Raw genomic sequence first — 26,442 nt, forward strand, 5'->3', positions numbered from 1 at the left:
GATAAATGCTCACGATCTTCCGCTCAGCAGCAACGACTTGCAGGGGGTTTTGTTTAACCCCGTCGGCGAAGCGGATGGCGCGTGGCATCTCAGAGATGCCACACCGGCGAAAAATTAACGAGGCTCGTCGCATTCCAACCACGTGGACCGCACCTTGCCGATGGCCTCGGACAACGCGGTGCGCAGCTCCTGCAGCTCCCGCTGAGAGTAGGGGCCACCTCCTCCACCGGCGGTGCCACCGGCGGCATCACATGCGTCACCACCGCCCCCAGCACCGCAGCGCTCCATGCTGCCGAGCATCCGCGTCAGCATGAGCGAGATGAGCGAAAGGGTGGTGTGCCTCACCACGCTGTGCGGGACCTGCAGGGCGCAGGGCGCGGGGACACCACGATCGGGCGCATGGCCGCCAACGGACGGGTCAGGGCGCGAGAGTCACAGACGCATCCCAGCTGTTGCCGCTGTGATCAATGGGTTTTATTATTATCATTATTGTCACTACTATTACAACTATGCTGGTTTACCCAGGAAAGCCTCACTCAGTGCCAAGAATCTAAAACCCATCTCTTCTCCCCTAGCCCATCATCATCATCCTGCTACTCCTTGCGCCCCATGCTACGACCAGGCCTACCCCAACCCCTATCACTACCCCTATCACCATCCCAAACTCTATCACTACCCCAACCGCAGTTTTTCTTCCATTCCAATGCTGTATGTGTACATCATCAAAACAAAACTAGAAGAAAAACTACAAATAAAATTAGTTTATCGGTACCGAGGCTCCCACAAGGCAATGCGGGAGGCACAGTTTGGCGCCAACTATCATCGAGTGCAGTCGTTTTGCTATGGTTTTCTGGGGCAAGTACTGTCTTTAAAAACAATGGCGCTTGGCCTCTCCAAATAAAATTTACGCCGAGCCGCTTGCGTGTTCCAAGATTCAGAGATGAACGGGACCCCACCCTGCAACTTGCAGACGTCTCGGAATGGTAAAGGGTTAGGAGGCCCCATCGAGGAATTTCTGTATATTTTCTCATATCGGAATGAAAATAAACATTTAATTTTTCAACTAAGTAAAACGTATAACTTCTAAATAAAAAATTTCGGCGGATTTAAAGGCCTCTCATAATGTGAGGCCCTAAGCTGTAGCTAACTTATCTTGTGCCTAAATCTAGGCCTGTTGATGCACGACTGCCATCTAGAGCCAAAATCTCACTTTAACTGTTCTGTTGCGAGCGTTTAATCGCGGCCAATAAACGTCACAGCCCAAAGTTAGTGGTGGACGCTGTCACGCGAGCGTGCACCGCGCAAGGCTCACGTTGAGGCCCTGCGTGAGCATCGCCCGGGTGGCCACCGGGGGGGTGGTCGTCACCATGACCACGGCGACAGCACGAGGCAGGGCCAAGCGCTCCGGCAAATCGAACAGCGGCGAGACGAGCGGCTGGACATCGTAGACCTGAAAGGAGGGGGGGGGGGGGATGGAGGCGCCGGTTAGCACGCTATGACATGCCGCTCAGTGGGGATCGGCATAATGTACGCGGAGGCTGTTGGCCTCCGTTGGGCGCTGCAGTGGCGAGATGTTAACTCCCTTGCCTGGCATGCAGAAAGTCGTGGCTTTGATCCCGATCCTGACACCCGAATATTTTGGAGTTTGCATGTCTCTCTGGGTCCTTCCGTTTTTCCCTCCATATTCAGAAACATGTGTTTTAGAGTATTTTGCTTCTGCTATAAATTTCCATGTGATAAGACACTTTGTTGAACTTTCATGTGTGGCCAAGTCGCTTCTGAAAAATAGCTACGTAGCTCAGTAGGCTATATCTGGTAAAATAAAAAATAGTTAATAGTTATCGGGATACCCGGTCGACGAGTTTCCGCAGTAAACAGATTTGCTGCACAAATGCTGGCGACGGACATGACCATTATAACCAAGATGTGAAGGCGGCCAATGCAGCGGTGGAATGGTTGGACGCCAGACTCACAACCCCCCCGAGGTCGCTGGTTCAATCCCCGGAGTGCCTCTGTCTATTCAGTGGTGTACAGAAAGTCCTCGCTTAATGCGTGGTGTTCACACTAAAACGTATTTTCACAAGAATTCAGTGCTTCCATTAGAGTACACTTTTGCAGAAAGCGGAAGGCGCACCGTTATAACTCGGTACAAGGCTGTTAAAACTGGGAACTCACGCCGTAATAATGCAAAATGTGCCTGTTATAACGCTAAACGCGCGCTTTTAAAATGTGAAACACATGCACACAACAGTCATTACCCAAAATACACACACAACACTCACTTTGCACTCAAACTGCACGAGCGCCCGTAAAGAGAACGTAGAGAATCGATTCCATTCCGACGTAGTGACGCACGCCGTCACACGGTGTCACACGGCGTCACATACGACGTCACACATGGCGCAGGGGAGCGGGGGGTGAGCGGCGCCATCACCTGCCGCAGGAAGCGCACGTTGCGCAGCCAAGCGGAGCGCGCGCGCGGCATGAAACTAATGTCGGTCTGCTGGAGGTAGCGGCCTAGCAGGTCGGGGCAGGCCCGTAGCAGCTCCACAGCGAGGCGTCCCGTCCAGGGCTCCTCGCACACAGAGGAGCGGAGGTCCAGCAGCAACTGCAGCAGTATCAGGTTGCCACTCCTGATGGGAGAATGGAAGAAGCGCGCGGGGAGTCACGCGATGCTACGCACGGCAATGCTGGAGAACGCACACGACCCTGTGACGGATTCTTTGATACCGCGTTGTTAGTGGTGCACAACCACGAAAAAAACTCAACGTATATTCGGCATCAACACTGTGTGGCCTTAAATGGAAAAAATATATAAAATAGGTGGCGTTTCTAACAGAGGAGTTCCTGTACTCTCAAAACAGGATGTGAGCGAGCCTGTCTGATGAGATAAGGAATGTCAAAACTGGTCCAGAGTTTGCTTGAATATTAAACCAATGCCACGAATAATAGTTTCACCTTTGTGAGCGATGCACTCGAGCGATGATAAGGTGTGCATATATCCCCCCCCCCCCCCCTGCGGCCCCTTCTCCTCCTCCTCGTCCTCCTCACCTGGAGGAGGTCCCCAGGCTGGGGTCCCGAAAGGCGATTCCGGTCTTCACCGAGCAGCAGAGATGCAGCAAGAAGTCGTAGGCCAAGTCGCACACTAGCGCTCTCCCCGCCTCGCTCCCATCCGTCGTCTTGAGCAGATGCACAGCGCCAAGTACACATGCCAAGTCCTCGCTTAACGTGCGGTGTGCACACCACAACGTGTTTTTGCCATAACGTAGTTTTTCCGTTAGGCAACACATTTTGCAGAAGGCGGACTGCGCAACGTTATAATGCCGAACGTGCGTCGTTATAATGCAGAACGCGCTCCGGTACTGGAGTACAGTCTGTGTTCCGGCATCATCTTTATGTGTGCGTAGCATCATCTCACTCCCTCATCTCTTGAACTCGACATCTCTCTCTCTCACTTTACATTCAAATAAATGGCTGTCACACATAGCGTATCTATAGAAAAACTATGTAAACACAACACATTTAAAAAGAAACCTGTAAAACTGTCTACTGTCAAATGAAAACAATAATAAAACGAGCTGGAACGTCACCCCCACCGTCACCGTTATTCCTTACAGGAAAATCACTCCCCCCCCACTTAACGCAAATTTACTTCACGTGGCAATTCTCAGGTACGCAGCCCCCCGCGTTAAGCGGGGGACTCGCTGTACTGCAGGCCATGTCTGTGAAACACACCAGCGGCTTCCATTGCCACAGCCTTGCGCCACGAGAATGGCTGGCGCACACATACACTCAACGTGTTGGATTGTGAACCTGCTCTCGGTGCAAGGGGCTGGCATCGCCTCGCTGTACGAAGACGACGCGCCGCGGAGTCTCTCACCTCGTCGCTCACGTCATCCACGCCGTCCCATTTGAACACGCCGGCGATCTGGTTGAGGATGGCTGCCGTGAAGAACCTCACTTTCTGAGTCTTGCTCACGCACGGGTTTTCAACGACCTGAGGGCACGGAGCATTCGTGACGCGAGGAGAGGAGAGACTACACCCACACGTACACGAAACACTCCCACACCGTGCAGAGACTACACCCGCGTGTACGCGAAACACTCGCACACCACGCAGAGACTACACCCGCGTGTACACGAAACACTCGCACACCACGTGGACAGCAGAGACTACACCCACACGTACACGAAACACTCCCACACCGTGCAGAGACTACACCCGCGTGTATGCGAAACACTCGCACACCACGTGGACAGCAGAGACTACACCCACACGTACACGAAACACTCCCACACCGTGCAGAGACTACACCCGCGTGTACGCGAAACACTCCCACACCACGCAGAGACTACACCCGCGTGTACGCGAAACACTCACACACCACACAGAGACTACACCTGGTGTACGTTAGAGAGGGAGAGCGTGCTGGGTCACCTTCTGTCGCAGCGTGCACAGCAGGAGGTTCACGGTGGACACTCGGTCCTCCTTTAGCCCGGCGCGGAACACATCAATCAGGAAATCTGAAACAAAAATACGGAGGTTAAACTGCCTGCCTACACAGACACCGTGACGGACACACACGTAGAGGTCAAACAGTCACACGCAGGCATGCAGCACGGAAAATCCTCGCTTAGCGCGTGGTGTTGACACTATAACGCGTTTCGCTATAATGCGGTTCTTCCATTAGGGAACACTTGTATACAACGCGGAATACGCCGATTACAATGTGGAACACGCACCGTTATAACGCAGAATCAGCACTGTTATAACGCGTTTACTGAGTGATCGATGAAGAAATACTTTCTTGAGCTGTACGGCTGAGCGGTACAGTGATACGCGGATTGATACAATAAAATAAATTAAATAATAGCATACGACATTTCGATTGCAACACAAGCAATCATCATTATTTAATTTATTATTTTATCTTTATACGTGACTTTACCGAAAGAACCAAAGAAAAACAGAGCACTGTCAAGAGAAAAAGATATGACTATGGACTGAAAGGGTATCCCTACATTCACCATTATTCCTTACAGGAAAAATCACTCTAGCTTAACGCAAATTCACTTTATGTGGAAATTCTCAGGAACGCAAATCCCCCATGTTAAGCGAGGACTTACTGTAGTTACAGGCAGATACCTCAGTGACATTTATTCATGAACAGGCCAGAGCTCGTTGAGATTCCCCGAAGTTAAACAGCTCGGCAAGTTAAACGTTTTTATTATTTTACCAGGTAAGGCACACTGGGCTATGTAGTTATTATACTGAAGCGACCTGGCACCACATGATAGCTCAACGAAGTGGCTTATCATGTGGAAACTTAGAGCAGCCAAACGATCAGAACGCATGTTGATTCTAAATGTGGAGAGAAAACCGGAGGACCCGAAGAAAAACCCACGTGACCACGGAAAGAGAGACATGCGAACTCCGAATATACAAGTGTCAGTGTCGGGGAATCGAACCCACGACCTCCTGTATACCAAGTGAGGCAGTTAACATCTCGCCACCACAGTGCCATCACCCCTCCTCCAAAGTTCCCTCAGAGTGCTCGGCACGGGACTCAGGCTGCTCGCGAGCTCCTCGGCTCTTCGGATTTTCATTCCGTGCAGCTGCGTGCCTTTTCGGATGTGCGCCAGCATAACGCAGGCCAGGCTCACCTTTAAGCTCCAGGACTTGGCGGACGGTGTTGGCATCGCCACTGATGAGAAACGAGAGGGCGAAACGCACGTACGCCATGCGGATGTCTTCTTTGCGCTGGGGAACACGCATGCACACAAACGAGAACGGGAGTCGTGAACTTAATTATTCATTGCTACGTTGGTTCACTCAAAAAAGTCTCACCGAGTCTCAAGGCTTGTTTTTATTGTTTCAGGAAGGTCTTGCCAGGCTTTTGCAATTGGGGGTCGGTGTTGCTGTGTTCTATTCCCATGGAGTTATTTGTGGTGCGATTTTTCGAATGTTTAACCATCAGAATAATAAAAATCTTGATTTATCCCGGAGGAGGAATCCGACGAGCTATTATGAAGCTCTTTTTCAGATGTCCAGTCAGGACGGGTGAGCAAATTTATAGCATTTGGCTGCTAATCAAATTCCATATTATAAGCCACTTCATTGGATTATAATTTGTGACCAGGTCGCTTCTAAAAAATAACTTTTTACCTGGTAAAATGTAATATTTTTAGTTTGGTTTACAACAAAACCAAAAACTATAGGAGTGCAACATTGGAGGAAAGGTAAGCAAGTCACTAAAAGTAAGTAATGAAAAGTATACAAGTATAGAGTAGTGTGAGCAACCATGAGGGGGCGAACAGAGGGAGGTGTGAGCGAGTTGACAGTTAAGGATCACGTCATGCCACGGGTGGTGTAAGAGGTACCTTCGGAAACAAAGGTGGGTCCGAGCTAGGGGGAGGAGCTGCCAAAGGGGTAGTTAAGGGGGACCCCGTGACGAAGGCAAGGTCGTTGTGGGGAGCCAGGGCAAGGACCAGCTGGAAGAAGCGAGCTAAGGGGATAGCCGAGAGTAGGGTCCGGAGTATTCAGTAGGGATCGGCTGAGAAAGGGTTTCTCTCTTCTCGTCGCCGGACGGTGTTGGATGAGCCCCTGTTCCGGGCAGACGAGTGAGAGAGCCCTTAAGGATAGCCAAAGGCAGGACCAGGTACTGTTCAGAGTCCAGGGTAAGGACCTAGATAGGGAGCACCTACCTCTGGTGTGAGTTAGAGTGTTGAGTTCAACAGTGTTTAATAAACAGCAACAGCCCTAGTCTCAGAGTGGTTCTACTGTACAACACAAGTACAAATTGCATAAGTACTTCAATTCCTGCCAGGACACGATGGCCTACTCTTGAATGAAGTCATGGCATCTTTGACATCTGCTGTGCAGCAAACAGCATCTATATATCTGTACACAGAAGACCCGTAGGATCATTGATGACGATCATTGGATTCAAACCGCAAAACTTTGCGAAGAGCGGCGAATGTGCGCCGGGCACGTACCTTGGCGTCGCGACGCCTCGCAAGGTACGGGAGAGACTTGTGGCTGAAATCAAAGTGTCCGAACAAATCTCGTGCAGCGTCAGCACCCTGCATCACCACAGCACACAGCAGCTTCAAGGCGGCGAGCACGCACCTGGGGCAGCACGCCACGCACACATATAAAGACAAAGACACACCACACACACAAAGACATACATACAGCAGAGCGTAAACAATACGTACCCTCCACACCAGAGGCTCACAATATAATGCAGTCATCAGAACCATCAGGCATTAGTCTGCCTGTAGAGGTTGCTACCGTAATTACAATTGGGTAATTGTCGAATTTGGAGACATACAGTAGCCACACATACAAAAAGAATGGCACGTTTCATAATCAACAATGGTCTATCCACTGCTGGACTGGATTAAGATACCATCGCCATTCCTCACGTCTGGGCAATGCCACAACCCGTCTGACACCCGCACCACGAGCTGACCGCATCGTTCCATCTGCTCGGCGGTCAAACGCTTGTACGCAAGACTACTCAATGTGTTCGGCTGTGTCGGGAGGTGGAGGGTTTCACGATCATCCCACGGCCTAGGCCAAACATCATTTACGAATCCTCCCATGGACTGTGAAACACTATGTTTTTACGTTAAACTAAACCATGTTATTTAAACTAAACTATTTTTTATTTTACCAGGTAATGCCCACTGAGCTACATAGCTCTTTTTCAGAAGTGACCTGGCCACAAATGATAGCTCAACGAATTGGATTATCTAGTGGAAATGTATAGTATAAAAAACCAGAGGACTCTGAAAAAATCCATGCAACCACAGGGAGACAGAGGCACGCAAACTCCAAATATACAGCAGGCATCAGGGTCGGGATCGAACCTACGACCTCCTGTATACCAGACGAGGCAGTTAACATCTCCTAGCCACCGTGGCACCGATGTCTCCCCTCTGGAGCATGGCAGCTGATTTGGTGTGAGCGGTGGTGAGGCCAGTGAGGGGTCAGCCGCACCGGGCATCAGCCGACGACAAGCAGCTGTACATGAGCCTCATGTGGCCCTGCAGGAGCTTGCGCACCACCTCGGCCCCCACGCTCCAGTATCGAGCAAGGTCGCCCGCCGTGCGCAGCAGAATGGCCTCCAGCGCCTCCCACACCTTCGAGAGCTGCAACGACCACAACGCATGGTGCTGGTCACACCACATGATCCAGACACAACAAAGTATTCTGCCACAACACAGGGTCCCACTGTAATGCAGGAAACGAACACAACACAGCTGCAGCCTCAACACAGGGTCACCACAACGTAGGGTCCGACGATAACACAGAACACGACTACAACGCATAGTTTGACCACAACACAGGGTACCACCACAACACAGGGTACCACCACAGCACAGGGTACCACTACAACACAGGGTACCATCACAACACAGGGTACCGCCACAGCACAGGGTACCACCACAACACAGGGTACCACCACAGCACAGGGTACCACCACAGCAAAGGGTACCACCACAGCACAGGGTACCACTACAACACAGGGTACCACCACAGCACAGGGTACCACCACAACACATGGTACCATCACAACACAGGGTACCACCACAACACAGGGTACCACCACAACACAGGGTACCACCACAACACAGGGTACCACCACAGCACAGGGTACCACCACAACACAGGGTACCACCACAACACAGGGTACCATCACAGCACAGGGTACCACCACAACACAGGGTACCACCACAACACAGGGTACCACCACAACACAGGGTACCACCACAGCACAGGGTACCACCACAACACAGGGTACCACCACAACACAGGGTACCACCACAACACAGGGTACCACCACAGCACAGGGTACCACCACAACACAGGGTACCACCACAACACAGGGTACCATCACAACACAGGGTACCGCCACAGCACAGGGTACCACTACAACACAGGGTACCACCACAGCACAGGGTACCACCACAGAAAAGGGTACCACCACAGCAAAGGGTACCACCACAGCACAGGGTACCACCACAACACAGGGTACCACCACAGCACAGGGTACCACCACAACACAGGATACCACCACAACACAGGGTACCACCACCACAACACAGGTTACCACCACAACACAGGGTTTGTCCACACCGTGGGTCACGTCAGGGACGGGTCTCCCTCCAGGATTCGGCTACAACCATATTAGAAACAAACCTTAATACACAAAGCGCTACGGCACGGAAGCGGGGGAAGGAGATGAGATGGCAACACTACCAACCTCGCGGTCACGGAGCCGCTCCCCGTCGAGCAGCTTGAAGATCTCAGCGCACTCGCCCGAGATTTTCACGAAGCCCTCCACCACGTCGTGCAGCCCCTCCGCGGGCAGCTGCTTGCTCAGCGAGACGAACGTCTCCAGCGCTAAGCACCACGCAGTGGACAGGACGGGCAGTCATGCTCACGGCACTGGCACAGCACATCCACAGCACTGGCACAGAGACAGCACAGACACAGCACTGGCACAGAGACAGCACAGACATAGTACAAGGACAGAGACAGACACAGCACTGACAGAGACAGCACAGACACAGCACTGACAGAAACAGCACTGACAGAGACAGCCCAGACACAGCACTGACAGAGTCCAGGGCGAGCACATCCACAGCACTGGCACAGACACAGCACAGACAGCACAAAGACAGCAGAGCCACAACTGGCACAGACACAGCACAGACACAGCACAAGGATCGCAGAACCACACAACTGGCACAGTCACCGCACAGGGACAGTACAGATACAGCACTGGCCACGTCACCCTCCACAAAGCACGGGGGGGGGGGGCTCAGCTACAAACGGTGGGGGGCACGGGCTGGACCTGCTGAGAGCGGGGGGACGTGAGGGATATGGGGGGGGGGGGTTCGGCCACGTGCTGCGTCTCACCCCGCAGCGCGGTATCCGTGTGCTGCAGCAGCTGCTTGAAGCGCGTGGCCGTGAATTCCTCCTCCTCCTGCTCCCCGTGCTTCTCTTGTTTTTCGTCGGCGCGTGCCACCTTGGGGGGCCTGGCCCCCTCCCCCGCGTCTCCGTTCCCCCGCTTGGCCCCCATGGTGTCTCTGGCGCACACACCGCACACACACGTCTCTCACGTGCCCCCCCCCCCCACACACAAATGTCTCTCACGTGCCCCCCACCACCACCACGTGCCCCCCACCACCACCACATGCCCCCCACACACACGCGTCTCTCACGTGCCCACCACCACATGCCCCCCTCACACACACACGTCTCTCACGTGCCCCCCACCACCACCACGTACCCCCCCACACATACACGCGTTTCACGTGCCCCCCACCACCACCACGTGCCCCCCCACACATACACGCGTTTCACGTGCCCCCCACCACCACCACGTGCCCCCCCACACACGTCTCTCACGTGCCCCCCACCACCACCACGTGCCCCCCACACACACGTCTCTCACGTGCCCCCCACCACCACCACGTGCCCCCCACACACACGCGTCTCTCACTTGCTCCCCACGCGTTCCCCACCACCACGTGCCGGTACGCGCTGAGTGCCGTAAAGCAAAACCTTCGTGTCGTAAAGGTCGTCTGCCGTAAGGGCGGCGCTACTGTACCACGGTGTTTGCGACTTGTCGTAAATGTGAGTCTCGTACAGCATAGGTGCTGTAAGGTTGTGAGGATGGGACTGTACGGGTGTTTACGACTGTATCTACCGTAAAGGTCTGTTTATTTACGACTGTCGTGAACACTGATGTCGTGAAACATTCCAAAAAGCCCGCAGACGATTCCGTGAAGCTCGCAACGTCAGAATCTTTGTTTACACCGGAGGAGGAACCCGACGAGCTATGAAGCTCTGTTCCACAGATGTCCAGTCGGGGCGGGACAGTAAATTATATCAACAAACAGTACAAAACAGAGAAAAGGTAAGCATGCCAATAACAAAATATCTACCAAGTACACATTGCACACATAACATACATTGCGCAAAGCGTGTTCACCTACCGTAAAGCAGGTATGTAAATTACGACTGTCGTAAAGTGTCGTGAATGTGTGTCACGTGGTGGGCAGGCGCGGGAAGATGGCGCGAGGTGGCGAGGCCGCGGAGTCGCGGGGGGAGCCGCCGTCACTGTCGCCGCTCCACGAGCCGCCGCCGCCGCTCGTGGAGCTGCTGCTCGGGCCGCCCGCAGAGCAGCAGCGCGCCGAGAGGCTCTGCAGCGCCATCGCGCAGGTGACCAAGCCGCAGCAGCAGCAAGAGGCTTGGAGACGCGCGCCTGCGACAGCAGCGGTGGTGGTAGCGACCCCGTGGCCGCTGCTGTCGCTGCGGCTGCTGCGTTTTCATGGACGGGGAGAGAGCAGAGGAGCCATGGGCGTCCTCACGTCGTCGTTGTTGTCGTCGTTGTTGCGTTTAGTCACACAGGAGAACCTGTCTCGCCGAGTGGCAAGACTATTATCTCAGGAGGGTCATGCCAAGTTTGGCGCAGCATGGGGAACGATGTTGCTTTGTATCGGGGTTGCTTTTGTGTCGCTATGGGAGTAAAGCGGAGAGCCCGCAGGGAACCCATGCAGGGCAGAGGGAGAGAGAGATACAGACTCTCACACACTCGAGGAGGGCACTCGCTAGGGAGTCCTGCTAAGTTCTCGTAGTCCTGTAGTTTTCCATGCTACTTGCGCGTGTGTAGTGGTTAGGTCGACTCCACCTCAAGTGAGTACCTGGTGCGGCGTGTGGTAAACATCGCCACGAGGGAGACAAAGGCAGCGCCGTGCCTGTTTCCTTAGCTGCTCCCTAACAGCACTTGCCCCAACAGTCTGTTAAAGGCTACGCGGGGCTTGGTATTAGCTGCCGACTGTGGTGTGTCCAGCACAGCTGGTGCATCTGCCAGTCATCTCAATTGACCCATGGCACCTGGGTCTGACCCGTGACATCCCGTGTCAGCGAACCTTCGACACGTGGCCTCAAAGTGCACCTAGCCTGGCACAAGCGCCGTGGTGACGTCACCGCCACTTCGCGATGAACGACTGTTGTTGCTGTCCGCGTGCGTTGTAGAGGGGAGTGGCGGCTCTTGGGAGTCTGAGCGGCATGGACCACGCGCAGCTGGTGGCGCTGTACCGAGCCCACGTGCTGCCGCTGCCCCAGAGGGAGCTGAGAGGAGACTCGCACTGGGCCCGGCGAGTGACCCAGAGGGGCGGCACGCGCGCGGCTCAGCCAGCGGGGTCACCAGCAGGGTACGTTTTGTGGGCACACCCCGAGTGTCACTCCTTGCATCCCACTGGGATTTTTGCACACAGCATTGATATACGGGGCTTTTTCTGGAAGACTTTGCTATTTTTTCCTGGATTTTTCTGTTTTGCACGAAGTCACTTTAAGATGTTTCTTGTTCATGTTTTTGTTTGTTGCAGTTGCACCCGATTCAAGAGCCGAATGGCTCACAGGGCTATACCAAATAAATGAAACTGAAAACTGAAACATTACAGTATCACTAATGCTAACTACTAAGGGCGTCACGGTGGCTAGATGCCAACTCCCTCGCCTGGTATGTAGGAAGTCGTGGGTTCGATCTCGAACCTGATGCCTGTTGTATATTTGAGTTTGATTGTTCCCCCCGTGGTCGCGTCGATTTTTCTCCGGGTCCTCAGTTTTCTGGCCACATTTAGAATAAACAACACGTTTAGAGTACAGTAAAACCTTGGATTGCGAGCATAATTTGTTTCGGAAACGTGTTTGTAATCCAAAGCACTCGTATATCAAAGCGAATTTCCCCATAAAAAATAATGCAAACTCAGATGATTCGTTCCACAACCCAAAAATATTCATGTAAAATTATTAATACAAAATACCTTTTAATATTTTTATTATTTAAATTTAATGTAAAGTAGTCAAATTTATCGTGGCTGGTGTGAGGGAGACGAGAGAGGAGAGGAGGAGGGGGCCATTGTTGCAGTACAGTTACTAAAGAACAGTCCCTACACTTGGACACAAAATTAAAAAAATGCTTTACACACACGTGGTCACAACACTATAGTAAACAATATACGCTCGCACAGATGTTGACTATACGAGTGAGGCACGCCGACTGAGACCGAGCATGGGAGACGATTACCCACAATCCCGCAGCGAGAGAGAGAGAAGAACCATCGGCTCAGTTGTGATCACGTGACGCTCGGCAGACAAAGCGTATACTGTAGGTACTACTCGTATTGCAAGACCTCGCTCGTTTATCAAGTTAAAATTTATCAAAAAAATTTGCTCGTCTTGCAAAACACTCGCAGACCAAGTTACACGCAATCCAAGGTTTTACTGTATTTGGCCGCAATACATTTCCAGATGATAAGCCACTTCGCTGGGCTATCATCTGTGGCCAGGTTGCTTCTGAAAAAGAGCTATATGGCTCAGTGGGCTTTGCTTGGTAAAATAAAACATTTAGTTTAGTTTTACTAACTACACTCGTTTATCCAGGGAAGCCTCACTTAAGATTTTTCAGGAGGGTACTGCCAAGTTTTCGCAGACGGGAGTGATGCTACTGTTATGTGTTTATCCCAATTGAGTAATTTGCTGAAGTTAATTTTGAGCATTGGGATGTTGTGGTCTTTTTAGCTATGGGAGGAAATTGGAGCAGCTGGAGGAAACTCGTGCAGAATAGGAGAAAATACAAACTCTCTCACACACACACCCGCTTACACGCATTCTCACTCACGTATACACTCTGCAGAACAGGGAGTTGAACATACAAAGGCCACACAAAAAGGCCACGCAGAAAGGCACCCCGGTTGGGAACCTAACCAAGGCCCTTCTTGTTGTGAGGCATGAGCGTTACCACTGAGCCACCCAGGCACGCTGGGCTGCAGCAATAACGCAGACCCCGTGACCCGTATGGAAATGTGAGTTATTCAGTAATTGTGCAGTGCAGATATCACAGGTGATATTGTGAGAAGGGAATGGGTTCGATTTACAACTCTTTCTGTGTGGAGTCTGTATGTTCTCCCCCTGTTCTGCATAGGTTTCCTCCCATAAATAAAACAGCAGTATAACTGGTATTGGCCAAACATCCCCATGTTGAAACATTCCCTGCACATTATTCATCGCCCCTGCACTAATTACTGCAGACTGCCAAAAATAGCACATTTCGTGATAAGAATGGCGCAAATACCTAATGCGCTCAATTCTAAATATTTACGCCTGTGTTGGTATTCTCACGTGTGGTATAAAACGAATCGTACACGATGTGATCCGTTTTAACCGGTTTTTTTCACTTTTCATTTGTATTTCGTGTAAATAGAACCTTGGATTATAATTTTTTGACTCGTAAAATAACCAGTGCCAAAATGCTGCTCTCCTTCCCAGATTGAAACATTGGAATGAAAACCGCAAGCGGCCTCTGATAGTTTTCGACGGAGCGTCGACAAAAACAGTGATTAAAGTGCGGCGCGTCTCGGCAGAGGGAGGAGGAGGCACCAATCCTCCAGCCACAGAAGGAAAAGTCGCCATCAAAAGCCCAGTGCCCAGCCTGGCCCAAGTCTCTCCCAGACTCCCGGAGCCCTCGAATGGGGCAGCGCCCACCTCCCCGAGCTGCGTACTCTCGAAGGGTGCAACTGCACCCGGCGGCGACGCCGTGGGCTCGGTCAAGGTGAAGAGAGTGCCGAGCGTGGACCCCAAACGCGAGGTGGGTACGAGTGGTGAGGGAGATAGGGTCACACTCACTGTCAATCCGCAGGCTCTACGAGCACTGAAATGACACCATTCATAGTCCATGCGCTAGAGCAGAAATTAGTACAACCTCAGGTCCCATCCCATCCCTCTCTGCGCCTCCCTTGCTCTGCGCCCAGTCTCACTCTCTCGCTCCTATTCCCTTCTCGCTCCCCTTCCCTGGAACCAACTCCACCAGCAGCAAATAGAGCAACCATCACCATTATCACCTACTAAGGAAAGCTGTTTCGGGTGTGGACCAATCAACTTCAAGGACAGTGCATCCATTATCAGAGTTATGTTTTTTGTTTGCATTATGACTGCAGGTATTGTAGTCTATGCAAACATGACTCCTTGTAAAAAAGGTGTCAGTTTTGTTGCCAGATAAAAGGGTTAAAAAACAATTATCATATTTTTCTACTGGCAAATGAGGTTCCAATGGTGTAAACCTAAATCTCATAATCAACGTTTTTGGGTGAGATCGCATTATTTATAAATGTGTCGTAACCCTCCACCACCCGACACGGCCAATCAGCAAAAAAAGTGTCACGTTGATAAAAGACAAATAGTTCACTGCTTTAGCCCACCGTTGTGTTGAAGTGTGAAACCACAACATTTACAATTTTTTGAGTACGACGTTTCGCTGGTAATTGCATCCAGCATTATCGGGCAATTCGCCAGAATGGTGAGGCTCTGCTCTTGCTCCCGGTCTTAAATAGAGCAGCAGTAGGGTGACGTCATCATTTAACTCATCAGGTGCAACGATTTGAGGTGGAGTAATCAGGCAATTGTTACGATGTTAGTTGTAGATTAGTTGTAATGTGTTATTGGAATTATATGCTACGTTAGTAATCAGTTAATTAGTGTTTGTTTCCCATATAAGGAATTGTAATGTGTATTATTTAATAATACGCTTCCAGGCCGCACTAAGCCTGTAGCTGTCTGAGCGGTTAAAGTTATTTCTGTTTCTCTCAATTTCAATGGATTCTCTAATTAGTCTTTGCCAGTAGTAACTAGTTTTACACAACACTTCAACGTTATCAAAATCAATTGAGTATCCCTGTTGGCAAGCATGTTCTGCCACTGCCGACAGTTGTGTTTGAGATAGTTTAATATTTCTCTGGTGTTCTTTTAGTCTTATACTAATGTTACGCCCCATCTGTCCAATATAGCATCTGCCACATAAACAATCCGATATACACCTTCTGTTGATAATTTAGGCAATTCGTCTTTAGTGCAAGTTACTAGTTTTTTAATTGTGTGTACTGTACCAAATCTTACTGTAATGTTTTGCTTTTGCAAAACACGGGCTAATTTGTCAGTTACTCCTGAGATATATGGTATTTTAATTGTTTTAACAATCTGATCGCTTTCAGCAGTGTTGCTTTGCGATCGTGATTTGGCATTTAGTGCTCTATTAATTTGAGCATTATTGTAGCCATTCTGTATTAGTGCTTCTTTAACATGTTTAATCTCTCACTAGACTTTCACCATCTGACACTGTTTTAGCCCGATGTATGAGCATCTTGAGAAGAGAGGATTTCTGAGCTGGGTGATTATGCGAATCTGCATTCAGATAGGCATCAGTGTGCGTTTGCTTTCCGTAAACGCTGTGTGTTATTTTACCATTTAGGTCATGTCCAAGTAAAATATCCAGGAACGGGAGTGTGTTATTCACCTCCATTTCCATGGTGAACTGGATGGCCGGGTTTTGTGCATTGAGATGATTTAGAAAATCGTTAAGTGTATCTTTACCATGTGGCCAGACAACCAAAGTGTCATCCACATATCTAAACCAAAAGGATGGTTTTAATGTGCTCGAGGCAAGTGCTCTTGTTTAAAAGTTTTCCATGTACAAATTTTCTATAGCAGGAGATAAAGGAGAGCCCATTGCTGCTCCTTCCCTTTGTTTAAAGAAATTGCCTCTCCATAAGAAGTAAGTGTTATTTAAACAATGGTCAGCGAGTTTCAGAATATCTTTTGGTAAACCTGCAGGGATTCATATTCTTGGTTCTTTCGGCAAAGTCACGCGACTTTACCGAAAGAACCAAGAATATATAACCGGAAACGAGTGAACTTTAAACAGTAAATAAGTAACAAAAGTAAATATCCAAGAAACAAGTAACACATAACTGGTAGATAAGTAAGTACAGTTTTAGCACTGGTAGATTGCGCACTGCAGGAGATAATAGCGGCATTACGGTAATGCCGTCGCCTCGCCCCCAACCCCCCACCTCTCTCCCCCCCAGCTGCCCCACCCCCAACCCCCACCTCTCTTCTCCCAGCTATCCCGTCGCCGGTAAACAGTGCGCGCACTTCAAACATTGTCGTTTAAATGTGCAAACAATTTATTCAAAACGTGATAACGTGCAATTTGAGTGCGAGAGGTTTATTCAGCAGTGCTTTAGTCAAAGGTAAGTGCTGCTTAGTGGATAGTCTAACCATGAAAACATTTAACGAGTTATGACATGTCACACGTGTAAAATATTTTTGGGATAACCCGCACCTCCATATACCCCGCAGGGTCTTGTTTTGTTTGTAAAAAGTGGTATACCAAGCGGGTTATATGCTGGAAAATACGGTAATTATCAAATAAACGAGGTTGTTGGGGGGCGCCTATGGCGTAATGGACACAGCACGGCTCTCCCTCAGGGCAGCAGTGGAGAGAGCGCGGCTCTCCCTCGAGCCAGCAGTGGAGAGCACGGGGGTCCCTCAGAGCAGCAGTGGACGGAGCACGGCTCTGCCTCACTCACTCACCCGTCTCCTCTGAGCTGCATGCGATTGTGTGTGAGTGAGCCGTGTGTGAGTGGATCGACCGTCAGCTTTCCGTGGCTGCGTCTCCGGCGCTGTGGCCGTGATGTTGCTGCTTCTCGGGCCTCCGAGGTGTGGGGTGCACCACAACATAAAGTGGGCAGCTCCCGGTCACGTGACGCACTTCAACCAATCCGGGGGCGCGCGGTCACGTGACGCACTTCAATCCGTGGCGCATTAATCACAGTCACAGAATGACAGAGGGACAGATCTGGGCTATTATCAAATAAATTAGCCATTGTTGGGCTACAGAAAACGGAAGCACTAAACTTCCGCCACCTTAGGTGGTGACGACAAGTGAAGGACATTTGCTCTGGGCTCACGGAGCAATCGGACCCAGGCGGTTGGTCTCGCGACTATGGGTCACACCGTGGAGCTTTCTGCGGTCTTTCAACCGTGGCTGTGTCTTTTGTTTCCTGCAGGAGAAGTCGGTCGGGAGCCCTGAAGTGAAGTCAAAAATCCAGCGCATCAAGTGGCCCTGATCCCCAGGGCCTGTGCCGCTCTCACACACCCCCCAGTAGTTTTGCGCGCTGCCGCCGCCGTGCGTACAAACCGCAAGTTTTTATTTTCAGGCGTTTTGTCGGGTTGTTTTTACGCAAGGCTCACACAGAGGTCACGTCCTTTATGTTATTTTGTGTTCCTTTAAGAGTCCCTCGTATGTTTTTAGCATGCAAAGGCATTGTTATGACAGTGGTGTTGTACATATGTAAGGTGGGAGGGGGGGGTACGTCATGTTTTTGAAGACAAATGCCATCCTTAAAACTCGGCCTAGCATCGAGGCTTGTTGTTAAGCTCCACCTTGTGTGCCGACCTTCGTGATGTTGGGATTAGTTAACATTAAGCGCAAAACTGAAGGTTGTGTACTTTTCTAATCCTGTTTGGGAGATTTATTTCCGTGAAACATGGACGAATGAACGTGTGGCTTCGACAATGTTCACCTTGCTCCGTTTAATGCATACGGCGAGTCCTCGCTTAGCGCGCAACATTCACACGCAACGCGCTTTCACTTACACGGTTCTTCGATTAGGGAACACTTCTCGCACAACGCGGAATGCATCCCTTAACGCGGATTGCTCATCGTTAAAATGCGGAACGCACACCGTTATTACGCGTTCCGCAGTCGACGATGAATTACTTTCTTGAGCTGCGCGGCCGAGCAGTGATACAGTATTCAGTAGCGCTGTGGTGCGCCCTCGGTTATTAGTCCTGCCATCTCACCGCTTGTACGTGGGTACATCGTATCTCGCCAAACTTATTACGGGGAAGTTTTTTTAAAAGCGTGTTTTGCTTAATGCGCCACTTTTCAGGAACGCATCTACCACTACCGTGTTAAACGAGGACTTGCTGTATAAATGCTGGCCATGAGCGACGGAAGAATTGCATTCAGCTGCAAGCACATGAGCGTTGCGACCATGCAGGTGGACTGGTTTTAAATCGCAGCGTGGTATGTACGTTACATATCCAATGTAATAATGCATGGGTGATACATGTACTTTGCTGTTTGTTTTCAGTGCAATTACTTGATTAAATTAATAAGCTTAACAGTTTAGTCTCATCTCACGCTGGTTTGCTTCCAAGTTCTACGTTCTACTTGTGTTATTTGATCTGTCCGCAGTGACTGAACATTAAACCTTTACATCTTTGGATGTCTTTTCATATACATCTTTGGGCGTCACAGTGGTGGCAAAGTAGTGACACGCGCATCTAGGTTCGATTTCCAACTCGGGTACCGTGCGGAGCTTGTATGTCCTCTCTCCTCCTGTTCTGCATGGGTTTCCTCTGGTTCTGCAGTTTCATCCCATAGCTAACACAACACGCAGTGTAACTGGTATTGACTAAATATCCCAATCGTGAAAAATGACTCAATTGGGATTGCACACAACAGCAACTTTGCATAACCCCCAAATATTTTTATGAACCCATTGGCTTTTACCCAAAAAAATCCCGAAAATGACCCATTTACAGGATGCTTTGAATTTGTGGTGCAACTTGTATAAATACTTAAATGTTTGTAACCATAGGCAGTCTTTAAAGTTTATCTCCGTAAGTAAAGCAGTTGCTGGGTTGTGGGTAAACGTTGAAATCATACGAGGTCAACATTTATCTTTAACTTAAGTTGCTCTTTAAGGGCTTACACGGTGACAAATGCACACGTGTTGAATTTAATAACACGAAGGAAATGGGCCAGAGCATAGCTGTCCAGTATTCTGTATGTGGACTGAATTTTTTTTTTGCAATGTTAATGCTGCCATTAAACCTAGATCTGCACTTGTGAACATGACTTTTCTCCTGAACTCCGCACTGTTAATGTTTTCCGTGGTCATCAACAACGAGATGGTTGAAATCGATGATTAAAAACCATTTTATTTGGGGGGGGGAAAGCATTTAAAGCCATGCACAAACACAGTGAATACATCCCTGACGACCACCAATGGGGAAGCTTAGAGCATTAGCCAGCCTCACCAACGCCAATCCAACACTGCATGCAACTTTTGAAGCCAACACTGCTTGGCGCGCAATTAAAAACCTTCAAGAATAGATTTTTACCATCGTGTTAAAACAGACGTTCAACTTCAGTAGGTTCCTGCACCAAATACTAGGTACCGTTAAATGGACCACAAATTAACGTGAATTTCCTAAAACCGTTTGTTACCATCACCACAATACACTGCCTCATCACACGTGGAATATGTAATGCTAAAACTACGCGTGTTGCGACACCACTATGGCCTACTGTACATGTACCCGAGCGCTGCTGATGCATCACCACGCTACTCACTACGTGCACAGACGTCAAGAACGAGCAGACCGCAAACACTGACCCCAAGCGCATCAGTCCGAGTGTGATGGCATTTCATTAACCGTTTAAAGATTACCCCAAATACACTCACCGAGATCCAAGCTACGCTTGCCATGATTATCACTGCACGGGAATAATAAACTTGATTTGTGCTCAAAAACCTAAGAGCCGGGCGTGCTGCTCCCGGACAAACTGATGTCCTGGCCAGGAGAATTAGATGTTTCCGATTAATTTCCTGCACACCATGAAGAGAATAACTTTGCCAATACGCTTGATTTTACAAATATGTAGGAAATGGGTTAAAAGTAGGACGCATCAGGCACTTTCTTTGAATCCATCTGCCTGGCTGGTCCCTCAGCCTTCAGCCACTGGTACACCTGCAGAAGGACAGCACAAGCAGCGGACCGTCAGGCCAAGCAGGAAGGTCAAACGCCCAAAGGTGACATTTTCATGATGCTTGTTTACCCAGGAAAGCCTCAATGAGTCAAGACTTTTTTCAGGAGTGTCCTGCCAAACGTTCACAATCTATGGCTATGTTGCTGTGTGTGTAATCCCAATGGAGTAAATTTGCAGTGTAATTTTTCAAGTTTAGCAATTTGGACCAAGACAGCATACAACTACTCGTTTAGAATTACAGCATGGGATCTTCAATGTCCGCTCTGAAGCAGTTGGCACGTACTTTATGGTTAATAGACTGATCCCTTGCCCATCGCGGCAGTTATGGACTTGATAAAAGCCACAATTGGCAAATCCGCAATCCGCACACTCAAATCAAATGGGTAACAGGGTTTGATTCACGGTTTGTAATATGACACCCACCCCTCCTTTTGTTTTACGTTACTCAACATCAACCCAAACATTAAACAGTAAGTATTTTGAATGTAAAATTTGATTAATATTTTCTATGGTAAATGTATAGAAAAAAATTACGTAGAGTATTGTAAATTACAGGAAGAAAAATTGCGTGTGGCTGATCCTCACTGGAGTCTGGGAACACCGCGTGTGACCTGGGACCCCGCCGCTTGGAAGACAAGATGGAGACAAGACGGCACTGCGTGTTCTTCCGTGGCAGCATCATCAAGAGTAGCGCAGTTACGACGCGAACAGAAATCTCGCTGTCAACCGCGAATGGTGGAACCACGGGCATGATCAGCGAACTGTACCTCCATTAATTTGGCGCGAAAGCAAAAAACCGCGATAGCTAAACTGGCGAGAGGGAAGCATTTGCTCTACACATCACGGTATTAACCAGGATGGCCTGCTAGATGTAAACCGCGAACCTCTGCAACAAGCGGTGAATGTGCACTACAACTCAGCCACTCACCGCCCCCACACACATTAGGCCTCATCATAACGGTCCCCGTATGTAATCTGACTCAGCCACAACCTCGACTGAGCCGCCTCACGGTGCGCACCTGTCGGGGGGGAGCCTAGAGGTCGGAGTCAAACCAGGCCATGTGGCCGTTCTCGCCGGGGTGCGGCGGCAGCCCGTTCATATCCTGGCGGGGCAGGTCCTGGTGGGATAGGTCTCCCATCCCGTCCGGGAAGTCCTGGCTTCTGTGAGGCCCTTCCAGCTCATGATCCAGCATGGGCTCCATGCCCATTGGCTCTCCAGGGTAGCCTGCATGTGCAGAGCGCCATAGGCAACAGTCCACACTGAACACCTGCACAGGAATTGTATTCAATATTGCAATCCACAAGTTTAATTAATTAATTAATCCAATTATAGAATTCGAATAATTTATCCTGGAATAATCTGATTAGCTATAAAGCTCTTTTTCAGATATCCGGTAGTTCACAGATGTCCAAAGTGTGTGATGCATCCCACTTTTAACATTCCATTTAGCCTGTTTAAACAAGAAAGCCTCACTGAGTGTCAAGACTCATATCTCAGGAGGGTCCCGCCAACTTTTTACAGCATGGGATGATGTTGCTTTATGTGTTTTTTTAGCTATGGGTGTAAAGTGGAGAACATGGGAAAACCCCATGCAGAATAGGGGGAGAGACAACATACAAACTCTCACACAAAACAAAGATTCCCCCATATATCCTTAACAGACTGTTGGGGCAAGTGCTGTTAGCAAGCACCTATAAAGGCCACCACGGCACACGGGGCGACTGGGTGGCCACCACCATACCTGGCCGCCTTTGTCTCCCGAGTGGCGATGTTTACACACCGCACCAGGTACTCATTTTGGGGGGGGGGGGGGGTGTGTCGACCTAAGGGAGGCCCAGAACCAGTACAGATAACACTATTTAACACAATTTTTGTTCCTGGGTAGTAAGTGTTATTTCGGAATTGTTTATGCTTAATAAGTATTTGTGTCTTTTCGTTCACATAAAGTCAGAAAAAAACAACATTAATCAAAATTAACATGCATTTATCAAGTAATACAAAGATGGCTACTAAAGATTTAGAAGTAGTTTTTCGAGATTTATGATTATACTGTAAATCACTTTCACGAATCAGCCCCCAAATGTAGTCTCGCATCATGTTCTCGTTATACTGTCCATGGTAGCGGCGTTTAAAGTCCAGTATATCCTGGTGGAAGCGCTCGCCTTGCTCCTCCGAGTACGCTCCCATGTTCTCCTGGAATTTAACAAGATGAGCAAGGATATGGATTTTGAGGAACATCCAACAGCCCATTGTGCCGTAGTTCTTCACCAGTCTCAACTAGTTCCACCTTGTGATTTCCCAGGAAGCCACAAACCACTGCGACAAAGCTGTTCCAAGCTGCTTTATCCTTACTAGTGAGCTTCTTGGGGAATTCATTGCACTCCAGGATCTTCTTTATCTGTGGTCCGACGAAGACACCAGCTTTGATATTTGCCTCAGACAGCTTAGGGAAGAAGTCTTGAAGGTACTTGACGGCTGCCGACTCCTTATCTACAGCTCTGACAAATTGTTTCACAAGGCCCAATTTGATGTGCAGTGGTGGCATCAGCACCTTCCGGGGGTCCACCAGTGGCTCCCACTTGACGTTGTTCCTTCCCACAGAGAACTCGGTCTGCTGTGGCCAGTCCCGCCTGTGGTAGTGCGCCTTGGTGTCCCTGCTGTCCCAAAGGCAAAGATAGCAAGGAAACTTGGTAAAACCGCCTTGGAGACCATCAGGAATGCCACCATTTTGAAGTCTCCGATGACCTCCGAGCCGTACTCATCATACTTCAAGGCGTCCATCAAGGTCTTGATGCTGTTGTAATCCTCTGAGGTGCAACAAGTGAGCCAGGGGAGGAGACGGGTACTTGTTACCATTATGGAGCAGCACGGCTTTGAGGCTCCTGGATGAACTGTCAAGAGGTGCCACTCATTCTAGTTACAGGCGATTCCGATTGCCTCGAATCGACTGGTCACATTGTGGCAGAAGCAGAGCCCATCTTGACGGGTGAAGAAGCTGCAAAAAGGTTGGTGACGCTTCCTCTGATCTGTGACTTGCACACTTTCATCCAACAAGTTCCACTGCTTGAGCCAAGACGTCAAAAGCTCAGCATTGGACTTGGTGAGACCAAGTCACTCCGATCAAGTCGTTGACTTGGGTAGTATGGGTTTCTCTCCTCAGCTCCACCTCTGAAATTGTCATCTGGATCTACATCTTCCTTGCTCTCTGACTTGCTGCTCTCTTCGAAAGACGGCTGCTCTCTTCTCTCTCTCCGGAGGAGTGGATACGGGGAGCTCATGGCAGTGTGGCACCTGGGCGATGAAGGAAGGTCCGGATACGTGATAGCAGGTGCATTCTTGCAAGTCTGACGTTTGGAAGGGTCCACCATGCAGAAGCAGCAGTTGCTTGAGTGGTCAGTGGGTTCCCGCCAAATTATTGGGATAGCGAACTTCATGGCTCTCTTTTCCCCTCTGTGCCATCCGACAAAAATACATTTATTTCACCCATCACTAATGTGTAAGAGATTCTCACAACATTTTTTAATGATATATTTCTTCAATAACATTGAAAATTGTAAAACATTTTAAAATTATAAACTTTTACTATTTAAAAATTTTTAACAAATTTTATAACATAAAATTCCGAGAAACAATTGTCCATCTTGTTGTGTATACGCCCCCTTTTTATTTTTTTTAAATATTATTTGTTAATATTTTTTTTTTTGAATTATTCTGCCAACATATAAAATATCGTTTTTAATAGACACGGGGCAACGTGAGAACGGACACGCCCCCACACTCCCACAGATGTGCGCACACCTCATTTCAAAGGAAAGAGGGCATGAAAGAAGGGTAATCAAGATCATAAAAACTCCCCGAATTTCACACAGGAGGTACAAGGGAGGGGGGAATGGCAGGCGGGGGGTTGGAATGACACCCTCTCGAAAAAAAAGCCGTGCAGGGCCGGGCACCACGGAGGAATATATAATTATATTCTTAACAAAGGAAACAACATTGACGATAAAAAAAGCACATATGGGTCTTTGAACCATGTTAGATGCACAAGTACCAACTTAGCCATGAATATTAAGCAAACAGTATCCATCCTCACTCCAATTGAAAACCAGAGTCGCGATTCATCAATTGTTAATTAAATACGGACATTATTTACCTTAAATAATTCCTACGCGGCCGGGCCGAAGCACCAAAGAATAATTATGACTTGGGGGTCCAAAACAAAATTCCTAGCCGGGATAGCAGATTAAATAATCACAAGAAGTCAAATAATAAGTACGGAATTAAAGAAGAAGAGGAATCAAGGGCGGATAAGGCTCTCAAAATTAACCAAACACAACACCCATGGGAAGCGAGCAACACGACCGTCTTTGTCTTTCCGAGAGGATCTCCACACGCAGGCACAAAAGCGAGGAAATTAACACGCTCTCGGAAATAAATAAATAAGCGCATGCACCGGGTGCTTCCACCGTGGAAACAACCGTCTTTGTCTTCCCACAACACGGACAGCAAAAATTGCACACGCAAGGAAATAACATTTCCATGAGAGATCGGGTCACGATGAAACATCGGGAACACGGTTTCGGCATAACTGGGGCATAATGGAAATAAGTCGCATTTCAACTTCCAAACCAAAACAACTTAAGCTGTGTGAGACAAAAGATATGATCCCGAGCAAGGGAGGGAATAATTAAGCTCGCTTAACGCGTAGGTTTTCGCGACAAATATTATTCAGTAACAAAACATGGATTCGAATATTTCTTTTATATATATATAACTCGACGCGAATCATCGGTCTGACTAATGGATAACTCCGGTGGCGCCGTCACGAGGCCCCCACCCCCCCCCTTCCAGAACGACACACAGCTGTGTCTTCAAAGCTAATAAACACACGGACGGACACGCACACGACACACACACACACGGATGCAGATGGTCCCACCCACAGGAAGGTTTTATGACAGACTTTGAACAACTCGGGAAACGGAGTGGATTTTCTCAATATAAACCGAAGGAAAATCCATTCAAGACAGATCGTCAGGGCCTCTGGCCCCATCACAGATCTCCAGGGCTTCGGCTCCAACTCTTCTCGTCGCCGCCAACGAAGAAGCTTTTCGTCATCCAGAAGGACGAGGTTCGCGGGGTGCCGAGGCGCATCGCCTGACCCAAACGAGTACACGAGACTCAACCCCCTTGCCGTGTCACCACGCCGAGGTGCATCGCCTGCCGCACACGAGTGTACGAGCCCAGCTCCCTTGCCGTGTCACCACGCCGAGGTGCATCGCCTGCCGCACACGAGTGTACGAGCCCAGCTCCCGTGCCGTGTCGCCACGCCGAGGTGCATCGCCTGACCACGCAAACGAGCGCGGCCGCGCCGACAATCATCGTACGGGGTCAGCCGAGGGCGGAGTCTGCAGCAGCTGATCACCGCAACCGCGACAAGGAGGGCCCTTCTCCGAAAGTCGTTCGTACCCACAACTTCCCCCACCAATAGACCCACACACACGCACGCATCGACGCCCCACTCACCTGTGAGACTATCCTATCTAGTTCACCCTTACCATCGTATCAACCCTAGTCAATTATCAGAAGACTGATTATCAACCACATGAACCATTAGCTGGCCATGAGGAATCGTGGCCCATCGAGTGATTAAGAGTCCGTCGGTTATAAGAGTGAGGTTGTTTTCCGTGCCTTTCCCTCATTCCGCTCATCACATAGGCGATCAATAGACTCGTCGAGGCAAAC

General features: G+C 49.4%; 3 protein-coding genes across 4 annotated transcripts in view; 1 reads left to right on the plus strand and 2 right to left on the minus strand.

Moving 5' to 3' along the window:
• Positions 1 to 10,802, minus strand: part of URB1 (URB1 ribosome biogenesis factor) — a 60,344-nt gene extending 49,542 nt beyond the window's left edge. Inside the window, exons 1-12 of the mRNA XM_078872386.1 lie at positions 10,518 to 10,802; positions 9,932 to 10,101; positions 9,273 to 9,412; positions 8,006 to 8,157; positions 6,997 to 7,129; positions 5,665 to 5,761; positions 4,439 to 4,524; positions 3,881 to 3,997; positions 3,052 to 3,179; positions 2,435 to 2,633; positions 1,313 to 1,450; positions 154 to 360 (exon numbers count right to left, since the gene is read on the minus strand). Of these exons, the coding sequence (XP_078728512.1) occupies positions 154 to 360; positions 1,313 to 1,450; positions 2,435 to 2,633; positions 3,052 to 3,179; positions 3,881 to 3,997; positions 4,439 to 4,524; positions 5,665 to 5,761; positions 6,997 to 7,129; positions 8,006 to 8,157; positions 9,273 to 9,412; positions 9,932 to 10,101; positions 10,518 to 10,669 (1,719 nt within the window). The 5' untranslated portion in view covers positions 10,670 to 10,802. The remainder of the gene's footprint in view (positions 1 to 153; positions 361 to 1,312; positions 1,451 to 2,434; positions 2,634 to 3,051; positions 3,180 to 3,880; positions 3,998 to 4,438; positions 4,525 to 5,664; positions 5,762 to 6,996; positions 7,130 to 8,005; positions 8,158 to 9,272; positions 9,413 to 9,931; positions 10,102 to 10,517) is intronic.
• Positions 10,798 to 19,047, plus strand: C2H2orf49 (chromosome 2 C2orf49 homolog). The gene is made up of 5 exons (XM_078872400.1): positions 10,798 to 10,934; positions 11,080 to 11,239; positions 12,056 to 12,234; positions 14,351 to 14,669; positions 17,926 to 19,047. The coding sequence occupies exons 1-5, from the start codon at positions 10,876 to 10,878 to the stop codon at positions 17,983 to 17,985; spliced, it is 777 nt and encodes a 258-aa protein (XP_078728526.1). The 5' UTR covers positions 10,798 to 10,875; the 3' UTR covers positions 17,986 to 19,047.
• Positions 19,048 to 19,849: 802 nt separating this feature from the next.
• The window catches only part of LOC144944331 (catenin beta-1-like), a 63,269-nt gene continuing 56,676 nt past the window's right edge, over positions 19,850 to 26,442 (minus strand). For both annotated transcript variants that reach the window (XM_078872424.1, XM_078872414.1), the window contains 2 exons: positions 21,719 to 21,924; positions 19,850 to 20,680 (listed from right to left, as the gene is read on the minus strand). In XM_078872424.1, the coding sequence (XP_078728550.1) occupies positions 21,734 to 21,924 (191 nt within the window). In that variant the 3' untranslated portion in view covers positions 19,850 to 20,680; positions 21,719 to 21,733. The remainder of the gene's footprint in view (positions 20,681 to 21,718; positions 21,925 to 26,442) is intronic.

This window comes from Lampetra fluviatilis, chromosome 2, assembly GCF_964198595.1.
Source record: "Lampetra fluviatilis chromosome 2, kcLamFluv1.1, whole genome shotgun sequence".
Classification (NCBI taxonomy): domain Eukaryota; kingdom Metazoa; phylum Chordata; class Hyperoartia; order Petromyzontiformes; family Petromyzontidae; genus Lampetra; species Lampetra fluviatilis.